Below are 22,405 nucleotides of genomic sequence, written 5' to 3' on the forward strand. Positions count from 1 at the left end.
TCAGCTCCGGCAGGAGCTCAGCTCCGGGGGCCGGCGGGTGTCCGGGAGTCCGCATCGGCAACACACCCTTTTTCCTCCATGTCGGGGTTCAATCGGGACTTCAGGGAGTCAAACACAGCGCCATCGGTTGAATTGATTTTTTTAAGCTTCTCAGACATTAATAGTATAACCCCTCGGTGTGTTGCCTAATTCATTGACAACATATTCAACAACAACAGTACTAACAATTCACAACACATTCACAAATGGGTCATATCCATGGGGATAGCACGCACCCCTCCTTCCTAGAACTCTTATCCCGAAACACAAAATGTAAGATCGCATAGTGTTCAAATTCAAGCTGAAACAGAGTTCACTTGCAATTTGAAAATTGCAATTTCTGGGATAGTGTAGAAACAAGGCGGTACAACATGGCTGGTTCTGGGGATGAGGACCCACACCCTATGTCAATTTAAAGGGCTCATTCTCAGGTAACAGCAACACACAATTTCTTATTTTCATTGGATTATGAACTAATTAAAACATACTTATGAATACTATATTCCATTTCTGCTAAGTCGGTTCCACTTGATGCCTTTCAGTTCTAACATGTTGAAAATGGATTGACGAAAATATCTTGGAGGTTTGACCCTAATTCTAAAACCAAAAATCTAATCCTAGCTTTCACCTGTGTCTTAACCTTTCCACCTGTCCACCATTCAAGTAATGAAAAAACAACTAAGACCATATAGGTGCTCTTAATTTGGTTATTCAGTTGGGTATGTATTTAGGAAAGGGCTCGAGAAAGAATACATAAGACATGAACCACATTGGTTTAAAGCAGTTTTGCGACATAATATGTCACTGAACCTGTGGGGAATAATACAACTGTATCACATCTTTAATATTTCAGAAGACACATCCACACTATAACAAATATCACATCTACGATATGAAAATTATCACATCCGATAATAGGTCCACAAACTAGGACAATAGAATACAAATATATATTGCCTTCATTATATTGTTGAAATACTGACAGATTTAGTGTGGGGGTCACTTGGGTGTCACTTGGCGGTGTCCAATCCCATTTGTTTCTTTGTGTTGACGTCTTGCTGACAACCATTTTTGTCTACACACCCCAAACCACAATATGTGGACATTTAATATGACATTATATGATGCAATATTATGGCGTATTAAGTGAAAACTGCAAGTGATGGGTGACACAGTAACAGTACTATTTCACAGTATCGTTTACTTTTTTTTTTTTTACTACATTTCACACCTGTGCCTATTTTTATGTTCTTAATAAATATCTCATTATTCCTATTACATTTGTAAATGCTTTGGACCCTGAATGGTTGTGAGACTGTCAGCAGTAGCAGGCATGGTGAAGGAACATGGCAGTAATCATGACCGTATGAGTAAACAGATAATGGAGGTAAATTATCCAAGTCACTGAGCCATGCTCAGTGTGTGAATTCTTTAAACTTTGATTTGATCATGTTCAGATGATTAAGGAATACAGTCAGATTGGAATGGCCATAAGATATGGTTGATGTGCGATTTTAATATAAACAACCCCCACCCATACAAGTTTGGCTCAAAGTTTCATAATGACGAGCTGGTCTCGTAACCCTTGGGTCTCTGATGAAAGCAGCCCTGCCTATTCAAACAAGTACAAGTCAGGTGGCCCTAACCTCCTATTCATTGATTCACACCAATACGCTACCACAACCAACAAATAGGGGAGGTTTTTTAACCCCATGAGATAAAAATGAAATGTGCCGCAAAATAGGCACAATTCAATGTCATCGGTGCGGGTTGGCCTGACATTGGGATTTGACCATAGGCCAACCGCAAAATGCTCCCCTTTATAAGGCTGCTTGGGACTGGAGTATACCACATTCACAGCAGCAATGAAGGTGTTTGTGTTTGCTCTGGCTCTGGCCGTCGTGGGTGAGTGTTTCATGTGCTCGTGTTTCAACATCTACTATTATTTTTATATGTTTGTCTATATTTTTATATATAGTTATTACTATTTGATCATTGTTATTATTTGAAATATTGTCTTATTTTGTAAACCTACATTTCTGATATTCATTTTATTTGAACCTGGACTTGAAGTAATAATTTCAAGTAATTAAAATGTATTCTACTAGTGCAATATTACCATTTAGAATTCATGAAAAGGTTTGAAAATGGGTAATTGTGTTTTTATTTATTCTCTAATTTCAGCTGGACAGTACGTCAACTTTGGTAAGTGTACAGTTCTTCTCAGGGGGTAAACTTTCAGATGAGAAAAACTCCATGGGTATCTCCATTGCTGTTCCATGAGAACTCGGATGTTAAATGGAACTGTGCTTACAGCTCCTGACCTCGCCAGCAGCAAGACCTATGTGTACAAGTATGAGGCGGTGCTCATGGCGGGCCTTCCTGAGGAGGGTCTGGCGAGTGCTGGGTTGAAGGTCCTCAGCAAAGTTCTAATCAGTAACATTGCTGAGAATACTTACCTGCTTAAGGTATACATCCCGCTAAGGCAACTACCCAAATGCAAAACCGAAATCGACTATTGACTTGTTTAATGATGATCTGATCTCGCTCCTAGCTTGCCGATCCTGAGCTCTTGGAGTACAGTGGCGTCTTGCCCAAGGATCCATTCATCCCGGCCAACAAGCTGAAGGAAGCCCTGGCCTCCCAGCTTGCGACTCCCATCAAGTTTGAGTACGCCAACGGTGTTGTCGGGAAGGTCTACTCCCCAGAAGGCATCTCCACCACCGTGCTGAACATCTTCAGAGGTGTACTAAACATCTTGCAGCTGAACATCAAGAAGACCCAGAATGTCTACGAGCTGCAGGAGGTTTGTTACAAAATGCAACTCCACGGTGATTGGTTTTTTTTTAACTCTGTACCGAGTTTTCCTAAATGTGCACGTGTGTTGTGCCTTGCAGGCTGGAGCTCAGGGCGTGTGCAACACATTCTACGCCATCACTGAAGACGAGAAGGCCGACCGCATTCTGTTGACCAAGACCAGGGATCTCAATAACTGCCAGGAGAAGATTGTCAAGGATTTAGGTCTGGCTTACACAGAGAAGTGCATAGAGTGCCAGAAGGTAACTCAAGCTCTTTTTGAGTTGTCTGCAATGTTTTACACACTCTAGAGAAGCATGGAAACCCACAGAAAAAAATCACTGAGAGCTATGTCAATGAATAACAGTAATACATGAGGTACAGCTAAAACAAATAATAATAATAATAATAATAATAATAATAATAATAATAATAATAATAATGAGATAATAACGAGATAATAAGCACACCATTAATCTCATAAATTTGTCGAGTTAAATTAAAAGAAAAAAGTTAACATGTGCCACAGATAGTAAAAAGCAATGCCAAAAACAATGCCAACAATGCCAATGTCTGAATTTGTATATGTATGCCTCATCTCTACAGGGTGCCAAGAACCTGAGGGGAGCTGCCGCGTACAACTACGTCCTCAAGCCAGTCCCGACTGGAGTTCTGATCCTGCAGGCCACCGTCAATGAGCTCATCCAGTTCTCTCCCTTCAACGAGCTTAACGGCGCTACCCAGATGAACACCAAGTACGTGGAATAACCACAACAACCAATGTCAATATGGGAGGTGGGCAGGAAGTCATCAGTTAACTGTTGTTGTTTTTAGGCAGTCCTTGGTTTTCCTTGAGATTCAGAAGACCCCCATCGCACCGGTTAACGCTCAGTATCTCCATCGTGGATCCATCAAATATGAGTTTGCCTCCGAGCTTCTGCAGACTCCCATTATGCTGATTAAGATCACAAACCCCCAAGCTCAGGTACTTCTTGAAGTTGTTATATGACAAGTATAAACTTTGTACATGATTTCATATGAATATTGTTTTTGTAACCGTCTTCCTTTCTTCTGCTCCATCACTAGGTTGTGGAGCTCCTCAACCATCTTGTCATCAACAACATGCAAACAGTCCACGAAGAGGCCCCCATGAAGTTTCTAGAACTGGTTCAGGTGCTCCGTAAATCAAACACCATGGACATTAACCAGATCTGGAGTCAATTCAAGAGCAAACCAGTCTACAGGTGACTTAGATCATACAATCGTGATACATAATGAACAAATTGACACAAAACTGTTGAGTTGAGCTCATTTGACTTTCTTTTTGACTCTTAGACAGTGGATCCTGGATACCCTTCCCGCCATTGGAACCTCAACCACTCTGAGATTCATCAAGGAGAAGTTACTGGCTAGAGATATCAGCATTCTTGAGGCAGCTCAGGCTCTTGTAGCATCTATACACATGGTGACAGCTGATCAGGAGGCCATTACGATTGTGGAAGTGGGTAACATTTTTAAAATAAGCAGTTTATTGGATGGCAGTTGTCATATACTATCTACTTAATTGACTTATTCCATTTGTCCAGTCCCTGATCAACAACAACTTGGTTTTGGAGAATCCTGCTCTGCGTCAAATCGTTATGCTCGGCTATGGTACCATGGTTGCAAAGTTCTGCTCTGACAAGATCGCCTGCCCCTCTGAGCTCATCAAGGTAGAAAATAGAAAATTATCTTTGTTTTTAACATTATAACAGTCAGGTCATGTGGATGATTCTTGATTTCCCTTTGCCAGCCCATCCACGAGAAAATCGCCAGAGCTGTTGCAGAGGAAAACATCGAGGATATCATTTTGCTTCTGAAGGTTCTGGGTAATGCCGGACACCCCCACAGTCTTAAGACAATCACTAAGATCCTGCCCTTGTTTGGCTCTGCTGCTGCAGCTCTGCCAACGAGAGTCCACATTGACGCCATTCTGGCCATGAGGAACATCGCCAAGAAGGAGCCCAGATTGGTCCGTAACTTGTCAATTTCAATAGAATGATGAGACCTCGGCCAGCATCTGCAGGAGATTCCAGATCTGAGTTTCTTTGTTTCTTCTCTCCAAAAAACAGATCCAAGATATGGTCATGCAGTTGTTCATGGACAAAGCCCTGCAGCCTGAGCTGCGAATGCTTGCGTGCATTGTGCTGTTTGAGACAAAGCCTCGCATTGGCCTGGTAACTGCTCTTGCCAACGTTCTGAAGACCGAAGAGAACCTGCAGGTGGCCAGCTTCACCTACTCCCACATGAAGTCCCTGACCAGAAGCACCGCATCTCACCAGGCGTCTGTGTAAGACCAGGCATTCCTCTCGATATCTCATGAAGTCCACATGACTGATGATAATTGTGATTCACCAATAGTGCAAGGACTTATGGTTGGCTTTTCTTGCAGTGCTGCCGCATGCAATGTTGCTGTCCGGATCCTGAGCCCCAAGTTTGATCGTCTGAGCTACCGTTTCAGCAAAGCCAATCAGATGGACGCCTACAGCGGTAAGGACACCAAGGAAAATAACATTTAGGAATCATTACCATTGTCGGGTGATTGGTTACCATTGTCGGGTGATTGGTATCTAAATGTTGTTTTTATGGAACTCTTGGGCAGAGCCCATGATGCTTGGTGCTGCTGCCAGTGCATTCTACATCAACGATGCTGCCAGCATCCTTCCCAGGGCTTTCGTGGCCAAAGCCCGTGGCTACCTTGCCGGAGCTGCAGCTGATGTTCTTGAGGTGTGTTGACTGAGCCCTTTCATTTAGCCATCTAAAGCAGGCGGAGCTTACTAAATAACTTACTCATTGAATTAATAAACTGAGAAAGGCCATTGGTAAACACTTTAAATTGTTCATCTTCTTCTCAGATTGGAGTGAGGACCGAGGGACTCCAGGAGGCCCTGCTGAAGAACCCTGATAACGAGAACGCTGACAGGATCACCAAGATGAGGCGTGTCATCAAGGCTGTAAGCAATCCAATGGACCAGATCACACACAGACAAACATGCTCCATGTTTCAGAATGTGACAATGTACTGTTTTGCTCTGTCCAATAGCTGTCCCAGTGGAGATCTCTGCCTACCAGCAAGCCTCTGGCCACTGTGTACATCAAGTTCCTGGGCCAGGAAATCGCCTTTGCCAACCTTGACAAAGTTCTGATCGATCAGGCCATTGCAGTAAGTTTTAACTTACAATTCCCCAGCTGCTAATTAAACAAATGTCAACATTGATAACAATTAAAACATTTAAACAATGTGTTAATGTGTAAGTCACAACGTGCGTGTTACCAACCACCCCTGTTAAATAACACTTTGCCACTCCTGTTAGCTTGCCAGTAGGCCCATCGTTCAGGAAATGGGAAAGGACGCTCTGAGGAGTTTGCTGTCTGGATTTACCGCCCATTTGACCAAGCCCGTGCTGGCTGCCGAGATTCGCCGCATCCTCCCCACCGCCGCCGGATTCCCCATGGAGCTCAGCATGTACACCGCTGCTGTTGCTAACGCCGCCGTCCAAAGTACGTGACTTCAGTCTATAGTAAAAACACCAAGAAGAACATGTTTCTTGTTAAACGTCTTCTGGATTGACCATAATAAGTAGTTAGTATATTGGTACATAATGAACACTACTTTATAATGCTATAAATTTGCTAATTATTTCAATTGAATGAGAGAGAAGAGGCCTTGCACCATGTGGATTTTAAACGTTCGGAATGTGCATTTATTTTTTTACTTTGTTTTTGTTAGTCAAGGCAAGCACCACACCTGCTCTGCCCCAGAACTTCCTTTGGACTCATCTGCTGAAGGCCAAGATTAACCTGGAGACTGAGATTAGGCCCAGGTAGGTCTTTTTGTTATTCCTAAAATCCTATATATATATTTAAAAAAGATAATATAATTCATGAAACCTATCAAATCCATTGTTTCCTCTAGTGTCGCTGTTCAGTCATTCGCTGTGATGGGCTTAAACACTGACCTCATCCAGTCATCTGTGCTCGTCAGAGCCAAGGTCAACTCTGTCCTGCCAAGCAAAATTGCAGCCAATCTTGATATAACTGGAGGCAACTTCAGGATCCAGGCATTGCCCATGGTCGTGCCTGACCAACTTGCATCCGTGCGGTAAAGAAAACTCTCTCCTTTAAACTTTAAACAAGAACAAAAGACTTTGAAGGAGTGTAAAAGACACTGGGCTCCAAGCTAGTACCATGTGCAGTGTTTAATGCAGCTACCAACAGAAATGTTAAGTCTCACATAAAATTTAGCCATTGGCCAGTCCTATGGTTTTGGCTTCCACTCCTTTAGTCCAAGAAGAACTCTCTCCATCAGAAGGATATGAGTAGACTGATCTAGAACAGTTTGCTACAGGAAATAGTTTGGCTTTGCTATGACATAGCTGATCGTGAATACAAATATTAAAGACAACAGTTTCTGCATGTTGGTTCAGTCTAGGTAGCTCCAAATAATAGGCAGGCTTTACAATTTTGACAGAGGTGTGATGGCGTGTGCATCATACTCATCAAGTGTCAGTCTCAGTGAGTTTGTCAGAAGACATAAACCTGCATACCCATGAAATAGTATGGGTGCTGAGAGCCACACCCCCACCTATCTCTCCCCTACAGACGAAACTCCATCATCTGCACCTCTGCAAGGTCTTCATGTGTGTTACCCAAACATGACCTGATCCTTTTTTTCCTTAACAGTTATGAGAGTTTCGCCGTGGCAAGAAACATTGAAGATCTCCTGGCCGAGAAAATCGTGCCTATCATTCCCGCAGAGATCTTGGAGCCCCTCATCGGCAGACGGTTCGTGTCTAATGCCAACTCCATTGTGTCTGGTAGCTCGGTAAGTTGTTCACAATGACGTCTTTGAAAAAACCCTGCCCTACTGCACCATCATTTCACCATAACTTCCTTACTTATTTTTGGTCCCTTCTTTTGTTTAGTCCAAATCCTCTGAGATCTTCTCTGATATGGTATCTGGAATGAAACCCATCATCAAGTCCAAGCTTGCCCGATTTGAGAAGAAGTATTGTGCTAAAGTAGCCGCAATGAAGACCTGCGTCAAGCTGGAGTCTGAGGATGCCTCATTCATCAGGAACACACCTCTCTACCAACTAATTGGAAAGCATGTTGTCTCTGTGGTCATTAAACATGGCGAGTACTAAAAGGAAACATGTTATACGGTGCATGGAAAAAACGCTCTGTGCCTCAAGTCAACCACATAACTTCCTGTATGCGTGTGTCTTTATTTATCGACAGTTGCCGGACAGGAGATCGAGAGGATAGAGATCGAGGTCCAAGTCGGAGCGGCGGCTGCAGGGAAGCTCATTAAGCAGATCAACCTGAGCCAAGAAGAAGTAGAAGAAGAGCTCGCCCAGGGCACACCTGCTCTGCTAAAGCTCAAGAAAATCCTGAATCCCTCCGTGAAGAGATCTTCCTCTTCCTCCAGCAGCTCCAGCAGCAGCGCCAAGTTGTTCTCCTCCTCTTCCTCTTCCTCCTCCTCCAGAAGCAGCAGCAGCAGCAGCAGCCGTAGCAGCAAACTGAACTCCAAATCCTCCTCCTCCTCGTCTAGCTCTTCCTCCAGCTCTTCCCGCTCTGCAAGAAGCCGTCTGTCCAACGTAAGAGATTGCCACCCTGAGATTCTCATGGAGATGCTTGACGTCTACAAACGGGCTCTATGTATAGTGTATGTCTATATTTGCTGATGTTGACATTCTGTGTTTCTTCCATGCAGACTGTTGTGTACCCGTTGAAGTTCCAGAAGGACCACAAGAAGCAGGTGATAAGCTGTCTTATGATCTATGATTCGGTCATGATACACGATGGCGTTCCTAGGTTTCTATGTTTTCTTTGCTGACAATTAATTCCATATTGTAAACCAAATGTCGTTTCTCAGGCCACCTCTGCAGCGAGAACCTCCACAGGCAGAAGCAGTGCTTCAAGCTTCCGGGCCATCTACAACAATGTGAGACTTTTTATTTTAGGGTGTTTGATCCCAAATGTCCACCACCTACCTGTAGGCATCCTTGAGCAAGATACCCAACTCCCTACCTGCTCCTGAACAACATCGGTCGGAAGACACTGAGAGTCACTTTGGATCAACGCAATTTGAACCACACGTAATTATTTAGATTTTATTAATTGCAACTCTCGTACTTTCTTCACAGAACAAATACCTTGCCGCTGCCGCTCCTCCTGCCTTCGCCATCTGGGTCCGTGTGGTCAGAGCTGACAACCAAATGATGGGATATGAGCTGTCCACCTACCTGGACAAGCCCAACAAAAGAGTCCAGCTGATCATTGCAGCTTTGGCCAAGGATGACACCTGGAAACTGTGTGCTGATGGAATTCTGCTTAGCAAGCACAAAGTAACTGTAAGTAATATTTATTTCATATCCTGCATTGCTTGTTCTCGGTTACTAGAAGTACCTTTGGATAAAAGCGGCTTCTAAAAACAATGTTGTCATGTTGTCCTCTCTCTTATTTACTTGGCATTGGCATGGATTATACATTGATGTAGAATGTTCTTTTGAATAGGCTAAGGTTGCTTGGGGAGCGGAATGCAAGGAATACAGCACCATGGCGACAGCTGAGACTGGCCTGGTCGTCAAAAGCCCTGCGGCTCGTCTGACAGTGTCCTGGGAAAAGCTGCCGATATCGTTCAAGACTTACGCCAAGCTGTAAGAGCAACCCCATCCATGCAGCCTGCACCATGCTACTGTAATGTAACGCAGCCTATTACAATTGTGTCCCAACTCTTCCTCTTACAGCGTCTACAAGTACATCCCTGCCTCTATCCTCGCTGGACTCGTTGAAGGGAAGGAGATCAACATTGAGAAGCAGGTTTCTCTCATCGTGGTTGCAACTTCTAACAAGGACCTCGATGTGATCATGAAGACACCAAAGGTATATCAAATCGACACTCTGTTCAGGATAAATGTGAAATTATATATGAAAATAATATGACTCTGATATGCCATGTTGAATAATAACAAAAAAAACATTTTGTTCTTATCCGTGCAGCACACTATCTACAAGTTAGCTCTGCATCTTCCCATTGCTCTGCCTCTTGACGGACTCACCAGCCTTACTCCCTTCGAAGAAAACATCATGGAAAAAGTCCAGTACGTCTTGGCTCAGGTTTATGAAGGTAAAAGGCAGCTAGAACCTATGGTATTTAGCATCCAAAGAAGTTGTTTGAGTCATGGATCCCTAAATGCTGTTCCCTTTTTTCACCATTCCAGCTCAGTGTAGCTACGCCAAGAACACCCTGACCACATTCAACAGCAGGAGGTACAAGAACGAGATGCCACTGTCTTGCAACCAGGTTCTGGCCCAGGATTGCTCCCAGGAGCTCAAATTCATGGTTCTGCTGAAGAAGGACAACATTGAGCAGAACTGGATCAATGTGAAGCTCGCTGACATGTGAGTACTTGTGTGTCTGTGAAGAAAAACATATTTGGTAGCCATGTGCCTAACCAAACGCCTCTTATCTTTTCTTTTAGCGATATCGACCTGTACCCCGAGAACGACGACGTGATTGTGAAGGTTAACGGCATGCAGATCCCCACCAGCAACCTGCCCTACCAGCACCCGACAGGTATCTTGAAAAAAACATCTAACATCCAATCTTCAACATCCTGTCATGGCACTCCGACTTCAACTCAAAATCGAAATGCTTTTCCACTTCCAAGGTACAATCCAGATCAAGTCTAACGGTGAGGGCATATCTGTATATGCGGCCAGCCACGGTCTTCATGAGGTCTACTTCGACAAGAGCTCCTGGAAGGTAAAACAGAGTTAAAAACATTTGAACAAGGAAATTTAATGAGACCCAAATTCAAAGTCTTATATTTATTATGTTGACCTGGGGATGTTTACGTGTATTTCCGGACTATTGCCATTTGGATATTATCCCAACTATTTTAGCAGGTGCCTAGGCAGACTGACATGGATAAAAAGAGTTACCAGGTATTCTGACACAATGCCATCTGGACTCACAGGTCAAGTTGGCTGACTGGATGAAGGGACAGACATGCGGAATCTGTGGAAAGGCCGACGGAGAGGTCAGACAGGAGTTCCGCACCCCCAACGGACAGCTGGCCAAGGACGCCGTCAGCTACGCCCATTCCTGGGTGATCCCCGCTGAGAACTGCCAAGATGCCTCCGGTAAAACCCGCTTTGCCTTGACTCCACCTCTGCCTCGGTTGTGTTTCCTCATAGTCTGAATCTGAAAGACACCAATCACAGCAGAACAGTAAAAAAAGAGATGATTAGAAGAAAGTTGATTTAGGGTTCAGTGTGTACAATGTGGCATTAAGGTTCTCTCGCATTAAGGTTGCAGAGAATATTTAAGAATACAAATATGATAAGAATCCCTAGAAATACAATAGGTATCCAAAGGCACTACCCTGAACGACAAAATAATGTACAGAGAGAAATCAATACGCACCAATGCATAGGAGTAGTAGAAATGTCGGGATGGGAAACTTGACCTCTTCATGATTCAGCACAACACTTCCCTCATCCACCCCGCCACAGAGTGCCGTATGAGACAGGAGTCTGTGAAGCTGGAGAGACAGATCATGGTCCACGGACAGGAGTCTAACTGCCACTCCGTTGAGACGGTGCTGCGTTGCCTTCCTGGCTGCTTCCCACTCAAGACCACCCCGGTCACCGTTGGCTTCCACTGCCTGCCTATTAGTAAGCACCCTCAATACCACCTTGTCACCTTTCTTTATTCCTCAAAACGATCCACTTATCAACTTTAACTGATTCCTTCACACAACAGATTTTATGCAACCGGACAAATTGTCTAGTCGTAGTGGTGTGTAGTATGTTTGACCCCCTAAAGCCAAAAGGGTTCTAGGTTGAATCCCTAATTGCCTAGTCTTTCTGTAGGCATCCTTGAGCAATATGACTTAACACCCTACACCTGCTCCTAAATGTATCTAAAGGAAAGTCACTACTAGCACAGCTTGATAGTAATAATAACACACACACACACACACACACACACACCATGCTGAGCGACCCTCAACATCATTGATGTTTTCTCCTCCTTTAGGCGCTCAGCAGGAACGCTCTGGAGATCTTAGCAGCGTCCTGGAGCAGAGTGTGGACCTGAGAGAGAGCGTGATGGCTCATTTGGCCTGCAACTGCGCCAATCTCTGTGCTTAAGCTGGCCCCGCTCACCAAAGCCACCCCTCCCCTTAGAGTATTTATCAATTAACTACTGTATCCTTAAAGCGATCAAATACAACAAATATTTCTTTGGATTTTCTTGGCAGTTTGATTGGTGTCAGGGTTCTGACAATAAAATGTAATGTCAAAGAACAATAATAAAAACGGTTGCACAAATATCACTTTTGTCCGGTATTATTTATGTACTTTTAATTATTTTAACAGAAAATAAATATTTGGGATTTAAATTATTTGAACTAATTTCTTATAACACTCCTTTTTTGAGACTAAAAGAGTTGCCTCTTTTCTGACTTATTCCTTTCATAAAACACATTCATCAAAGTTGTAAAATTACTAGTTAACATTTATTGAGAACAGCTCTACCTTTCTTTATTCTCCTAAAAGAGTGTATTCAATTTCAAAACAAAATGTACGGACAAGAACACAAAATGTCCATTTGTTACCTGGACAAAGGAGATGGTGAACAAAGATACTGTATGGGTAGCTTTCAACATGCTTTGCTAACATTGTTGGTGCTTTAACATTCTTGACTCTCTGGGCCTCAACAAACGCACCTGCCCATGATGTCCACTTATAGCATAGGTGTTCCATTAGGCCCAATGCAATAGGAAATACAATTAGCTACTCAATATTTGATACTAAGGTGTTATGAACATTATATTAAATGATTCGATTTAAACAGCAGCATCTCAATCCATCCTAAATATATTTAGACAATTATTCATATGACACAAAACCTAAAGATACATTTAGCTGATGAACCCCAAATGATGACAACACCTAGCTCCATGTAAACAATGAACAATGACTCAATTGGAGTTGCGTGCAATGGTGGTGTACCACTCACACACTTTCAAAGTAAAAGTAAAAAACATTGGCATTACCATAAAAATAAATAGAAAATACAAGACTTAAAAATACTTTGGAATCACATTGAAAATAAGTTAATCAATAAGTATTTATCGAGGCTGAACCTATGTCCATAACACCAGGGCGCTGTGCTTAACCATTTCCTTTGGCTCCTTCATCTGTGGTCAATCATGTTAGTTTATTTTTTGAAAACAGGAATATGAGTTCCTGTTGCGTCGTGTCTGTGATTGATGGATTGATTGATTAAGTGATTGTAAATGATTGATTGAGCAACTGCTTCATTACTTTCGACCAACTGCGTGACGAGGTGTCTTCAAGCGTTGGCCTTCCCTATCTGGGTGTGCGAGTACAATGCCACACGGTTCTACATCATTGCAAGCTGCTGTTACGAGCCAAACTAATGCACAATCATTGAGTCCTCTGTCTCTGCATCCCAAGCCGGTTTCTTGTGATTAACTCATTTATTCGTAAGCTTTATTTCAGCTGGTCAACTGTGTGCGCACGGGGGCCTTTCCCCCGCTAGGACCAACCGGCAGTTCTCCTATGCAGCCGTTGATTGTGATTGGTTGGGTCGGGCTGTGGCTGAAAGCGGGGGGGGGGTTTACACACAGTCACTTTATTGCAGAGTCTCACTGTCAATAGTGTTTAACCTGAACCCGTTTATACCTTGTATTTTATGTTAATAGACTACATTCCTTTTTTCTTTATTTTCATCACTACTGTATGTAGAATACCATTGCCCTGTTTTATACAAATGGTATTGTACGAATATTATACTGCACATTTGATGATAAAACACTTTGACTTTGACAGCTCATTTAGTCCTAAAACGTACATATACATATTTTTTGGTCTTCTAGGCAGATAGCTGTGCCTTTATCAGTACCTGCTTTCCGGGGAGGGAGGAAGACTGCGGTAAGGGTCTGCTGTGGACTGGGTCTGGAGAGCTTGGCATCTAGGTGAGGAAGAGGTCTCAGGGGACGGGGATCCAGGCAAGCATTCTGGGGAGAAGACTGAGGCAGCCTCCAGCTCGCCTGCATGGTGGAATCATTCATAATCAATCATTAAAGGTGACATATTATACTACCATGTGTGAGTGTGATTAGCCATTACAGGCCGTTTTGAAAATTTGCCTCTTCTGATATCACAAGTGGGCGTGTCCACCTAGATGTGTGCTGGATAGATCAGTCTACCAGCCTACCCAGTGGACTGAAGTAAACGTTGCTCATCTATCCCTCATACATCTAGGTGGACATGCCCACTTGTGATGTCAGAAGAGGCCGGTTTTCAAAACGGCTTGTAATTGCTAATCACACAGTTGGTGGTATAATATGTCACCTTTAATCATCATCAATAACAGATCATTCACATTACTTTATTGCCTTGGTAGTTTCTGAAAATCGTCAAAGAAACAGCGTTGGTGAATAACAAGATACGGGTTAGGATAAGACTCACATATTGATAGGGCACTTTTACATTCAGTCATCTGGGTTTGGTTCTGGTCGGTGAAGGGAGTCCAGTGTAGGAACTGGTGCTTGAGCCACATGGCGCGGTCCTCCTCGAACATCATTCGCTGCCAATACCAAAACAAATATATGATAAAGGATTTATACAACTATGATACAGACACAACAATTCAGGTTGGTACGATAAGTATATGGAGAAATTGTGGCACTATGGATAAAACATGCTTGACTGAGTTTGTATCTAGAAACAATGCTGAATTAGGGCTGCTCGAATATGGGAAAACTCATAATCACGATTATTTTGGTCAATATTGAAATCACGATTATTCAAACGATTCTTTTTGAGTTTGAAAACAAGTTGTATTTATTCAGCATGTCTCTCCCAAAAAAAGGGTTAGGGTTATTTTTTACCAATCTAAAATAATATACAGATATGTATCCAGCTGTTCTGCCCTTTCCATAAAACATTAAATAATAATAATAATAAAAAAAACTGATTATGTTAATTTTGTGACCGTTTGACGCTAAAATCTAAATCTCGATCAAAATTCGATTAATCGCCCAGCCCTATACTGAATCAAAGACATGTTGATTCATGAAAGTCTGCCTAAAGCAGCATGACATTCCCACTTTGTAAGAATCTCTTCTTTTAACAAGGACAACAATTATCCACAACCGTTCCCGCCAAAAGTACACTGAGGTTATTTGTTCTTTGTGTTTTTCGCTCCCACCTCGTGGCTCAACCGTATGGCCGCCTCGGTGAAGGTCTTCCTCTCCTTCTCAAAGTGGGTTCTCTGTTCCTCCAGAGCCCTCCAGTCTTCCCCAAGCCTCCCCCTCTCCCCCGGCCTCCCTCCCTCCCCCTGCATGGGACTGCCGGGGGGTAGCGAGGCCACCTCCTCCTCCTCACACGGGGAAGTCAGCCGCTGCTGTTGGGCAGAGGGACCAAGGGAACTGTGAGTGGTCGCTGACGGACGCAGGGAGCAACCGTAGCTCACTGATATCGGCGCAAGTTACACTTCAAGTTTGGAGTCATTCGAAGTGATGCCGTCAGTTGCTGTTTTTAGGCCAATGAAAGAAAATGATGTAGGAACTGGAACTTGAGTGTATAAAAAGGGGACTTTAAAATCTGCCCAGGTTATATAAAAAAAAATAGGCAAACCGAGGTTGTGGCTACAACTCAAGCCAATAAAGCTCGCTAGTTAGGGAACTTAGATAGGGCAGAGGTTTAATACTAGATTCTAGCTTTTTAATAAAGATGCAAATATATATCTAAAGTATTTTCAATATTGCTTTTTTATGATTCAGAAACCTTTGCAAGAGAATGATGAGCCATAAAAACACACACAAATGTTTTGTTACTAATCCGTAGCGAACTAGCAGTCAATGACGATGACCCGACCTGCAGTAGCTGCTGCTGGCTGTGAATGAAGTCTTTGCACTGCTGGATCTCCAGCTTCAGCCGCTCCATCTCCTGCCCATGGGTCTCCAGGGGGACGGCATCAGGTTGGGTACCCTCCCCAGCCTGCACCAAAGACGCTGTGCCACAACACAAGACCACAGCAACCCTGGAGTTTCAACCACTCAGGCTTTGGACCAGGTGAACCCATTCAACTGTATTTTTTAATTAAAACATATTCTTTGGTTAAATATTGTAAAATATATATTTTTGCACAATGGCATTCACAAAACAAATTATTTACCATCTGAATATTAAATAACAATATATCCTAAAAGTTAATAAAATGTAATAAAATATTAGAGCTATTTGCTTATCTTAAGCTGTTCAAAGAAGCACTTAAATCCTGAACATGACACCGTGGAAAGTGCTCTATAGGTAAAAGCATTCTTATATTAGGTACATTGTATATTGACATATATATATATATATATATATATATATATATATATATATATATATCCAGCAATGTCTAATGTTGCTACCAGTAGCTATATGGACATCAGTGTTATGATTTACTATTAATCATTTAGGTTACAAAAAGCGAAGATTCAAGTTGTCTTTGCAGTAAGGTACAACTCCCCCGGTGACATGGCGACCACGAGGTCCACTACCTTGGCTGTCCAGTCTCTCCATGTGGCTCTTGAGTTTCCTCCACTTCAGGCGAATACTGTTGGTCAGCTTCTCCCTGGCGTCCACGCAAGACCCCTCAAACTCCTCTTTACTGGACTCAAACACCTCCTCCGAGTCCTCCGAGTCTCCCTGTACAGTGTAGAAGATGTCATGATATCGTGTGTAATGACAGCGGTGTATTTCATCGCCTCTACGAACACACTAGCGGCGAGCTGCTTGACAGGAAGTCCATCATTAAGAATCCGAAAATCTCATCTAGCAACCAATCAGACAGATCTTTTTCCGTTTCATGACGCACATCAAAAATGCACATCAAAATGTGCATTTTTCGTAACTTTTGCTATCTACTTTTGATAAAAAAAATATGTCAGTGTGATGCGTTAGCATTTTAACAATTACAATAGCAGTTAGGGCATTCAGCAGACGCTTTTATCCAAAGCGACTTACATCGGTTAATACACACGTTGACACACCGACGGCAGAGTCAACCATGCAAGGCGACAGCCAGCTCGTCAGGAGCGGTTAAGTGTCTTAAGTGCTCAGGGTACACATCCACACTCAGCTAGGAGGAGCTGGGGATCGAACTAGCAACATTTCGGCTGCAAGACAACTGCTCTACCTCCTGAGCTAAGCCGACCCTCCATGTGCCTAACATGAGCCTGGTGAACCAAAGGCCTCAGTACTTCTCCCTGACCTGTGTTTGCGGGTCGCCGGGCTTCTCTTCTCTCCTGGCGGGCTTGGAGCCACGCAGCAGAGAGACCATGTCCCTCTTCATCTGCTGCAGGACCTTCCGCTGCTCCGAGTTCTCCAGGACCAGCTCCCTCTGACGGGCGTCGTAGTCGCTCAGCAGGGTGCGGTACACCTCCCCTTCGTGCCTTTGGGAAGAATCGTTCACACATAGAATAGGATAGAATAGAATGAATCTTTAATGTCCACCAAGGTGGACTTTTTTCTTTGGCTCACCAGACATAAAAGACAGATAAACATGCAGACATTTTTATCTCAGACACATAATGAAAATCCAGGATAAAATGAAAAGAATACATGTATGCATAAAAATAAAATTGAAAGTAAAAGTAAAAGTAGCCTCTCAGTTTCACGTTGTCACTTGGTTTGGTTGAGGATACTGATTCACACATACACGCGGTCATGTGGTGTTCAGAAGCAGCGGGACGTTAGCGGTTAGCTTCATAGGAGAACACAGTATTGGTTGTGTCTTGTTGACCGTTGTATTGTATTTGGGGTTTTACTGGTCCGTTGAGGACTATAATACAAGGCAATTGCTAAAGGTCAGTTAATAAAGAAAGCTGGTTCTTCTGTTGTGAATTTTGACATTCACACTTTAATAAAGTTCTACCCCATAATAGTACGCATCCAGATTCTATTATCATGGTAATAATAATTATGTAATAATATCATATTATTGTATGATAATGATGCTCCTCGAATCTAATTCCCCTTATCAGTAATGTAGCCTCTCCAGCTCATTGAGTTCTAGGTGTTCCAGGTGGGAGTTCTACAGAACATACCTGGCCTCTGTCCTCCCAGTTTTCCACATGCTCCGTTTCCCGTCAGCGCGTTCAACGTAATTTAACACTTCCATTGCTGCCAGTAAAAAATACAAGAACAAAAATATAAATCTCATAATATAAAGAAATAAACCATAATTGTATTGTCTGACATCATCGGAGATTAACTGTAATATGTAGAAATGATAAGGTAATATACAAAAGGCAACATGATAAACATTTGAGACCTTGCTTCTTCTCCTTTTTGTCGACAAGGAGCTGATTCAAGCGTTCCTTCAGTTTCCCAAACTCTCGCTCCTTCCTCTTCATGTCATGATTGTACTGACTTGCCCGACTAGCAATTATGTTTTGGAGTCTTTGGACCTGACAAAACATAACACACACTGGTGAAGTCAACATACTTTCCCTCAGGGAACCAGATCTGGTTTCACAATACAGACTTGCCATCAAAGTAAATATTACATCATCTGTACCTCTTCTTTTTCATTTTTTAGGCAACTCTGTAAGTTCTTCACTTTAAGTTGCAGCTGACGCTCTTTCTCAAGCAGAGATGTGTTTTCTCTTTTAGAAAGTTCCAGCTGGCCCTGTAGGACAATACACAGCAGAAATACAAGAATCACAACAAGATACAACTAAGGGATTACAATTCAATTGGGTAACGTCGTCTGAGTTTAATATTGAATCCGTCGCTCAAAAGATCAACATGTTCAACAAAGTATGGCCTGTATGGATCAGTGTGCACTTCTCATCGGTTGTGCACTTATTAAGCCCAAGTGAATGGTGAAGCTTAAATCAAACGCAGGCTCATTTCTGACCAGTAAAAGCCTACATGTCCCAAGCACACACACCGTTGTTTAACGGTTTTCGTTTGTGCGTGCGTGGCTGCTGTTGTAGGGGACAGGGGAGGGCTTTCCCATCACCTTAAGGCGGGTGTTGCTGAGCTGCAGGAGCTCTGCGTTGCTGGCCGAGCGTTGCCGCTCGACCTCCATGTCGTCGAGTGCTCTCAGGCCCTGGCGATGCAGCTGGATCAGCTCGTACAGGCTGTTGAGCACCGCCACCACGTTGAGCTCTGCGGGCCCGTCGGTCGGGGTCCACACGGCACGCAGGCCCAGAGACGACACCTCCTGGGCAACGGGCACGAGAGACACGGGAGGCACATGTGATACGGATCCACAAGGCGTGTTCCCTTCTCTTTCAGACACATCCTTTGTGCCAGTGGGTCATTTAAGATGCATGCTTGATCCGTCTGTTTCAAGGTTTTTGCCCCAGGGGTATCTGGGAATAAGTGATAGGTTGATACCTGCGGTTGTCTATGAAGGATTGTCTAGAATCCCAGGCGCAGTTGAAATGCTGTGTTATTTTCGACACTCCTTAGTAGCACCAAAGAGCAATAGACATACATTCAATGTTCACCATAATACAGCCGACCCACACACAGTACACCTACATTCAGTGTGCGGTAGTCATAGCATATAGGTTGGCAACGTCTTCCTCTGTGCTGTTCAGCGCACACCTCAGCCACAGAACACATGTTGAGTCACACGCACCTGATTGATGTACGAGCGACATTCTAGCACGTTGTCCTCGGTGCAGAACGAGGTGAGCACGAAGGGGCTTCTGTGCCCGGATAGAGGGGGGGCCTCTGATTGGCTGAAATGGCCCAGGGGAGACATCCTACATACGACAGCACTGCCGGCAGTGTTCTGGTGTTCTGCGCATACAAAGAAAGAAAGGATAAAAAGAGCTTTGTCAGAGCTCGTGGTCTCAATTCACGGGATTGGCGTTCATGTAATACAGTTTGAAGCCCAGTATGGTGGGGTGTAACTCATGCTGGCCTGAGCCCAGTATGAGTTACAATACAACGGTTGATGTATTTTGGCCTTGATCAACAAGCACTACAAGTCCATACTGCTTATATTCATTTAACTATATGTTTCTTAAATAAGGTTTATTCGGGTGAGTACCTGTATAATAAATACAAACATGTATTTGTTTTACTTCTTACTATAATGTAACAATAATGTAATTTGGAACTTTTTTATTACACAGGCCTTTTGAAGAGGGCAGAGTTTTTCTAAAAAGTCCTACCTCATTGTAACACACACACAAATTGATATGAAGACAGTCCAACTGTCAGTAACAAGTCTCACACATCATCCTCTATCACATTCAGAAATACACTAAGCCAACTGCAAAATCTACAACAAATGGGGCATTTTTCCCAGGGAGACACCTGGAAGGTCACACTCACCGAGGGCTGACTCTGGCATTGTGGTCCGGGGCTCCGTGGAGTCTGTGTATCTGGCTCATCCGCTACACCCCAGATCTGCCTACATACGCACACACACACGGATCCTGAAATAGACGCTTCAGATTAGGATGAGTGGCGCACCGTCTGGATTACGCACAAGGTCAGAGAGTGAGCCGAGCAAAGCACAATGCAAACCCAGATACTGGGTCTGTTTATTGTCCTGTCGTGTTTTTGTGTGTCACGTGAAAATGTAATTAAATTGAATGAATAGCAACTGAATTGAATCAAATTGAACTGAACATGCACCAGAGACACCATCATCCAAACTAAATACCTACACTTAGTTCCTCACTAATTAGGGATCACCAACTCATTAACTCTGATGGAAATTACTTTGATGGCCCGACTTGATGAAGCATTCTGCCCTTCTTTCTGATAGAAGTTGGCCTTCTTTTAGAGATGCCTTGCATTGTTCCCATAGAGATAAGCATGTCTGGTTGGAGGTAAGGCAACAGGAGAAGAGCTAATCTCCCTTAGTACGCTGGATAAAAACAACCCTCAAGGCAACTGCTGTAAACAAGTTGTATATTTTACAAATATATACAGAGGTACAGAATACATCAATAATAGTGTATCAGACTATAAGGATGCAATCAAGTAAATTGATGTTATACATTCATTATAGTAACTTGGTAATGATAAAACAATGTGTCACAATAGATGTGTTCAGTAGGTACAGTGGTGGAGGTAAAGGCCTACACACAGTAATTCTACCTGCCAGATGGCAAGCCCAAGTCACGAAGCTTAACGAGAAGTGAGCTACTTAATGGCCTATTGAATCAACAAGTATTTAATTAATTGATTTGAAGTACACCACGCGTAAACGTCGCATACGAGTCAGGCATTCGTGACATACGCCCTATGCGATCATTGAAGTCTAAAGTATCAAACCTGATAGTGTGTCTTAAGGGAAATACTTTGCATAGGTCATTACAGATAGGGAGCGGGTAAATAGTGATTCCAAGGATTGGATCGAATTTTCTCAGCATAGATCAGCTGAGTAATGTTATCAAGGCTAACATTTTACTAAATCGCATGTTATTAGTCATATGGGACGATATCGGAGCACTGGCAGCTCGGTAGTCAAAGCGCAACCCCTCGCAGCGGACGTGGATCACAAATCCATACAACAGCTAAAAAGGGCAAGATAAAGAGTGACTTCACGCCAGTAACATTGAGCGTTACAATACGAGACCCTGTGAGGAACAGAAACGGGGTTACTTACGTGGTATTTTCCTGTTGTCTCATAACATAGTCCATTCACTGTCCCGATCTCCGACGCCGCCCGTGAACGCCGTCACACCAAACACTACGGTAACTCGTTGTCTAGCAACCAAATGCTGCTTTGTTTTGATTGGGTCTCGTCTGGGATTTGCTTCCGGTGAATTTGGGCAAAATTTCAACTCGCTTCAACCTCCCTGTGGACGTAAGTAGTGGAGGAAATGTATTTTATTTTACAAATAAAAGCTTGACATTTACGGAGTTTTGGTACATTTATCAGCCAGGTACTTTTTAATTCAGCCCTTTGTTACCCAATACAAAACGCATTCCTCAGTGTTGACTGTCAACAACATCTGAGTCGGTACCCCCATTTAAATCCATGCCTTGCTTTATGTAGGCCAGCTAGATGCTATTCCAAGAATGATGACGTAAAAAGTGAAACAATAAGCACATTGGACAAAATTGCAATCGCAGTCTTGGATACGATGAAACCCAACCTGACCTAAGAAGCAGTTAAATGCCTGTCAGCGATGTTGACGTACAGTATCTCTGCCATTCATTGAAGGCTTATCACGACTGCAGTAACATGAGTGTGTTCTCGGATGTTGGGGAGCTATTGGATGGGCTGGAGTGGGTGGAGTGATAATGTTAAGTTTCCTTATAAATAGCCTCATTCCCTGTTGCCCATAGATGAGTTTGTACCTACCTCCTTATGCTGTCTGGAGGTAACAGCAGATTTAACATGGTGGTGGATGATATGTGATGCCTGTATCCATTACCTGGTGGTTTTCATTTTGCATGTCGTCACCCTCTTAAAGTAATGGCCTAAGATCATCTAACAGATCATGTCATGATCTGT

The 22,405-nt window shown here is 43.2% G+C and overlaps 2 protein-coding genes across 2 annotated transcripts; one reads left to right on the forward strand and one right to left on the reverse strand.

Moving 5' to 3' along the window:
- Window positions 1-1,904: 1,904 nt before the first annotated feature.
- On the forward strand, window positions 1,905-12,036 carry LOC307077849 (vitellogenin-like; the record flags this gene model as incomplete). Its single annotated transcript, XM_079739322.1, has 34 exons — window positions 1,905-1,944; window positions 2,224-2,244; window positions 2,356-2,507; window positions 2,594-2,845; window positions 2,937-3,098; window positions 3,442-3,590; window positions 3,670-3,820; window positions 3,922-4,079; window positions 4,171-4,336; window positions 4,422-4,547; window positions 4,628-4,846; window positions 4,947-5,164; window positions 5,267-5,364; window positions 5,477-5,601; window positions 5,730-5,828; window positions 5,918-6,037; window positions 6,189-6,375; window positions 6,605-6,698; window positions 6,791-6,976; window positions 7,558-7,699; window positions 7,800-8,010; window positions 8,116-8,474; window positions 8,591-8,635; window positions 8,753-8,821; window positions 9,024-9,230; window positions 9,394-9,536; window positions 9,627-9,762; window positions 9,880-10,006; window positions 10,101-10,281; window positions 10,362-10,456; window positions 10,551-10,645; window positions 10,860-11,025; window positions 11,398-11,559; window positions 11,924-12,036. The coding sequence occupies 34 exons, from the start codon at window positions 1,905-1,907 to the stop codon at window positions 12,034-12,036; spliced, it is 4,974 nt and encodes a 1,657-aa protein (XP_079595448.1).
- Window positions 12,037-13,087: 1,051 nt separating this feature from the next.
- LOC307078098 (afadin- and alpha-actinin-binding protein-like) lies at window positions 13,088-21,650 on the reverse strand. The gene is made up of 14 exons (XM_079739705.1): window positions 21,551-21,650; window positions 20,266-20,344; window positions 19,562-19,725; window positions 18,935-19,138; window positions 18,488-18,598; window positions 18,242-18,377; window positions 18,015-18,090; window positions 17,180-17,360; window positions 16,467-16,614; window positions 15,796-15,932; window positions 15,128-15,322; window positions 14,386-14,503; window positions 13,817-13,964; window positions 13,088-13,512 (listed from the first exon to the last, which is right to left on the reverse strand). The coding sequence occupies exons 2-14, from the start codon at window positions 20,282-20,284 to the stop codon at window positions 13,410-13,412; spliced, it is 1,740 nt and encodes a 579-aa protein (XP_079595831.1). The 5' UTR covers window positions 20,285-20,344; window positions 21,551-21,650; the 3' UTR covers window positions 13,088-13,409.
- Window positions 21,651-22,405: the final 755 nt, after the last annotated feature.

Source organism: Pollachius pollachius (assembly GCF_949987615.1).
Source record: "Pollachius pollachius genome assembly, chromosome: 7".
NCBI lineage: Eukaryota > Metazoa > Chordata > Actinopteri > Gadiformes > Gadidae > Pollachius > Pollachius pollachius.

Excerpts from the sequence above, each read along its gene's own strand:
- LOC307078098 (XM_079739705.1), bottom strand. Across the intron at positions 17,361-18,014 it reads ACTGGGAGGACAGAGGCCAG|GCACGAAGGGGAGGTGTACC; the intron begins GTATGTTCTGTA and ends TTCTTCCCAAAG. Across the intron at positions 16,615-17,179 it reads CCGGCGACCCGCAAACACAG|GGAGACTCGGAGGACTCGGA; the intron begins GTCAGGGAGAAG and ends TACACTGTACAG.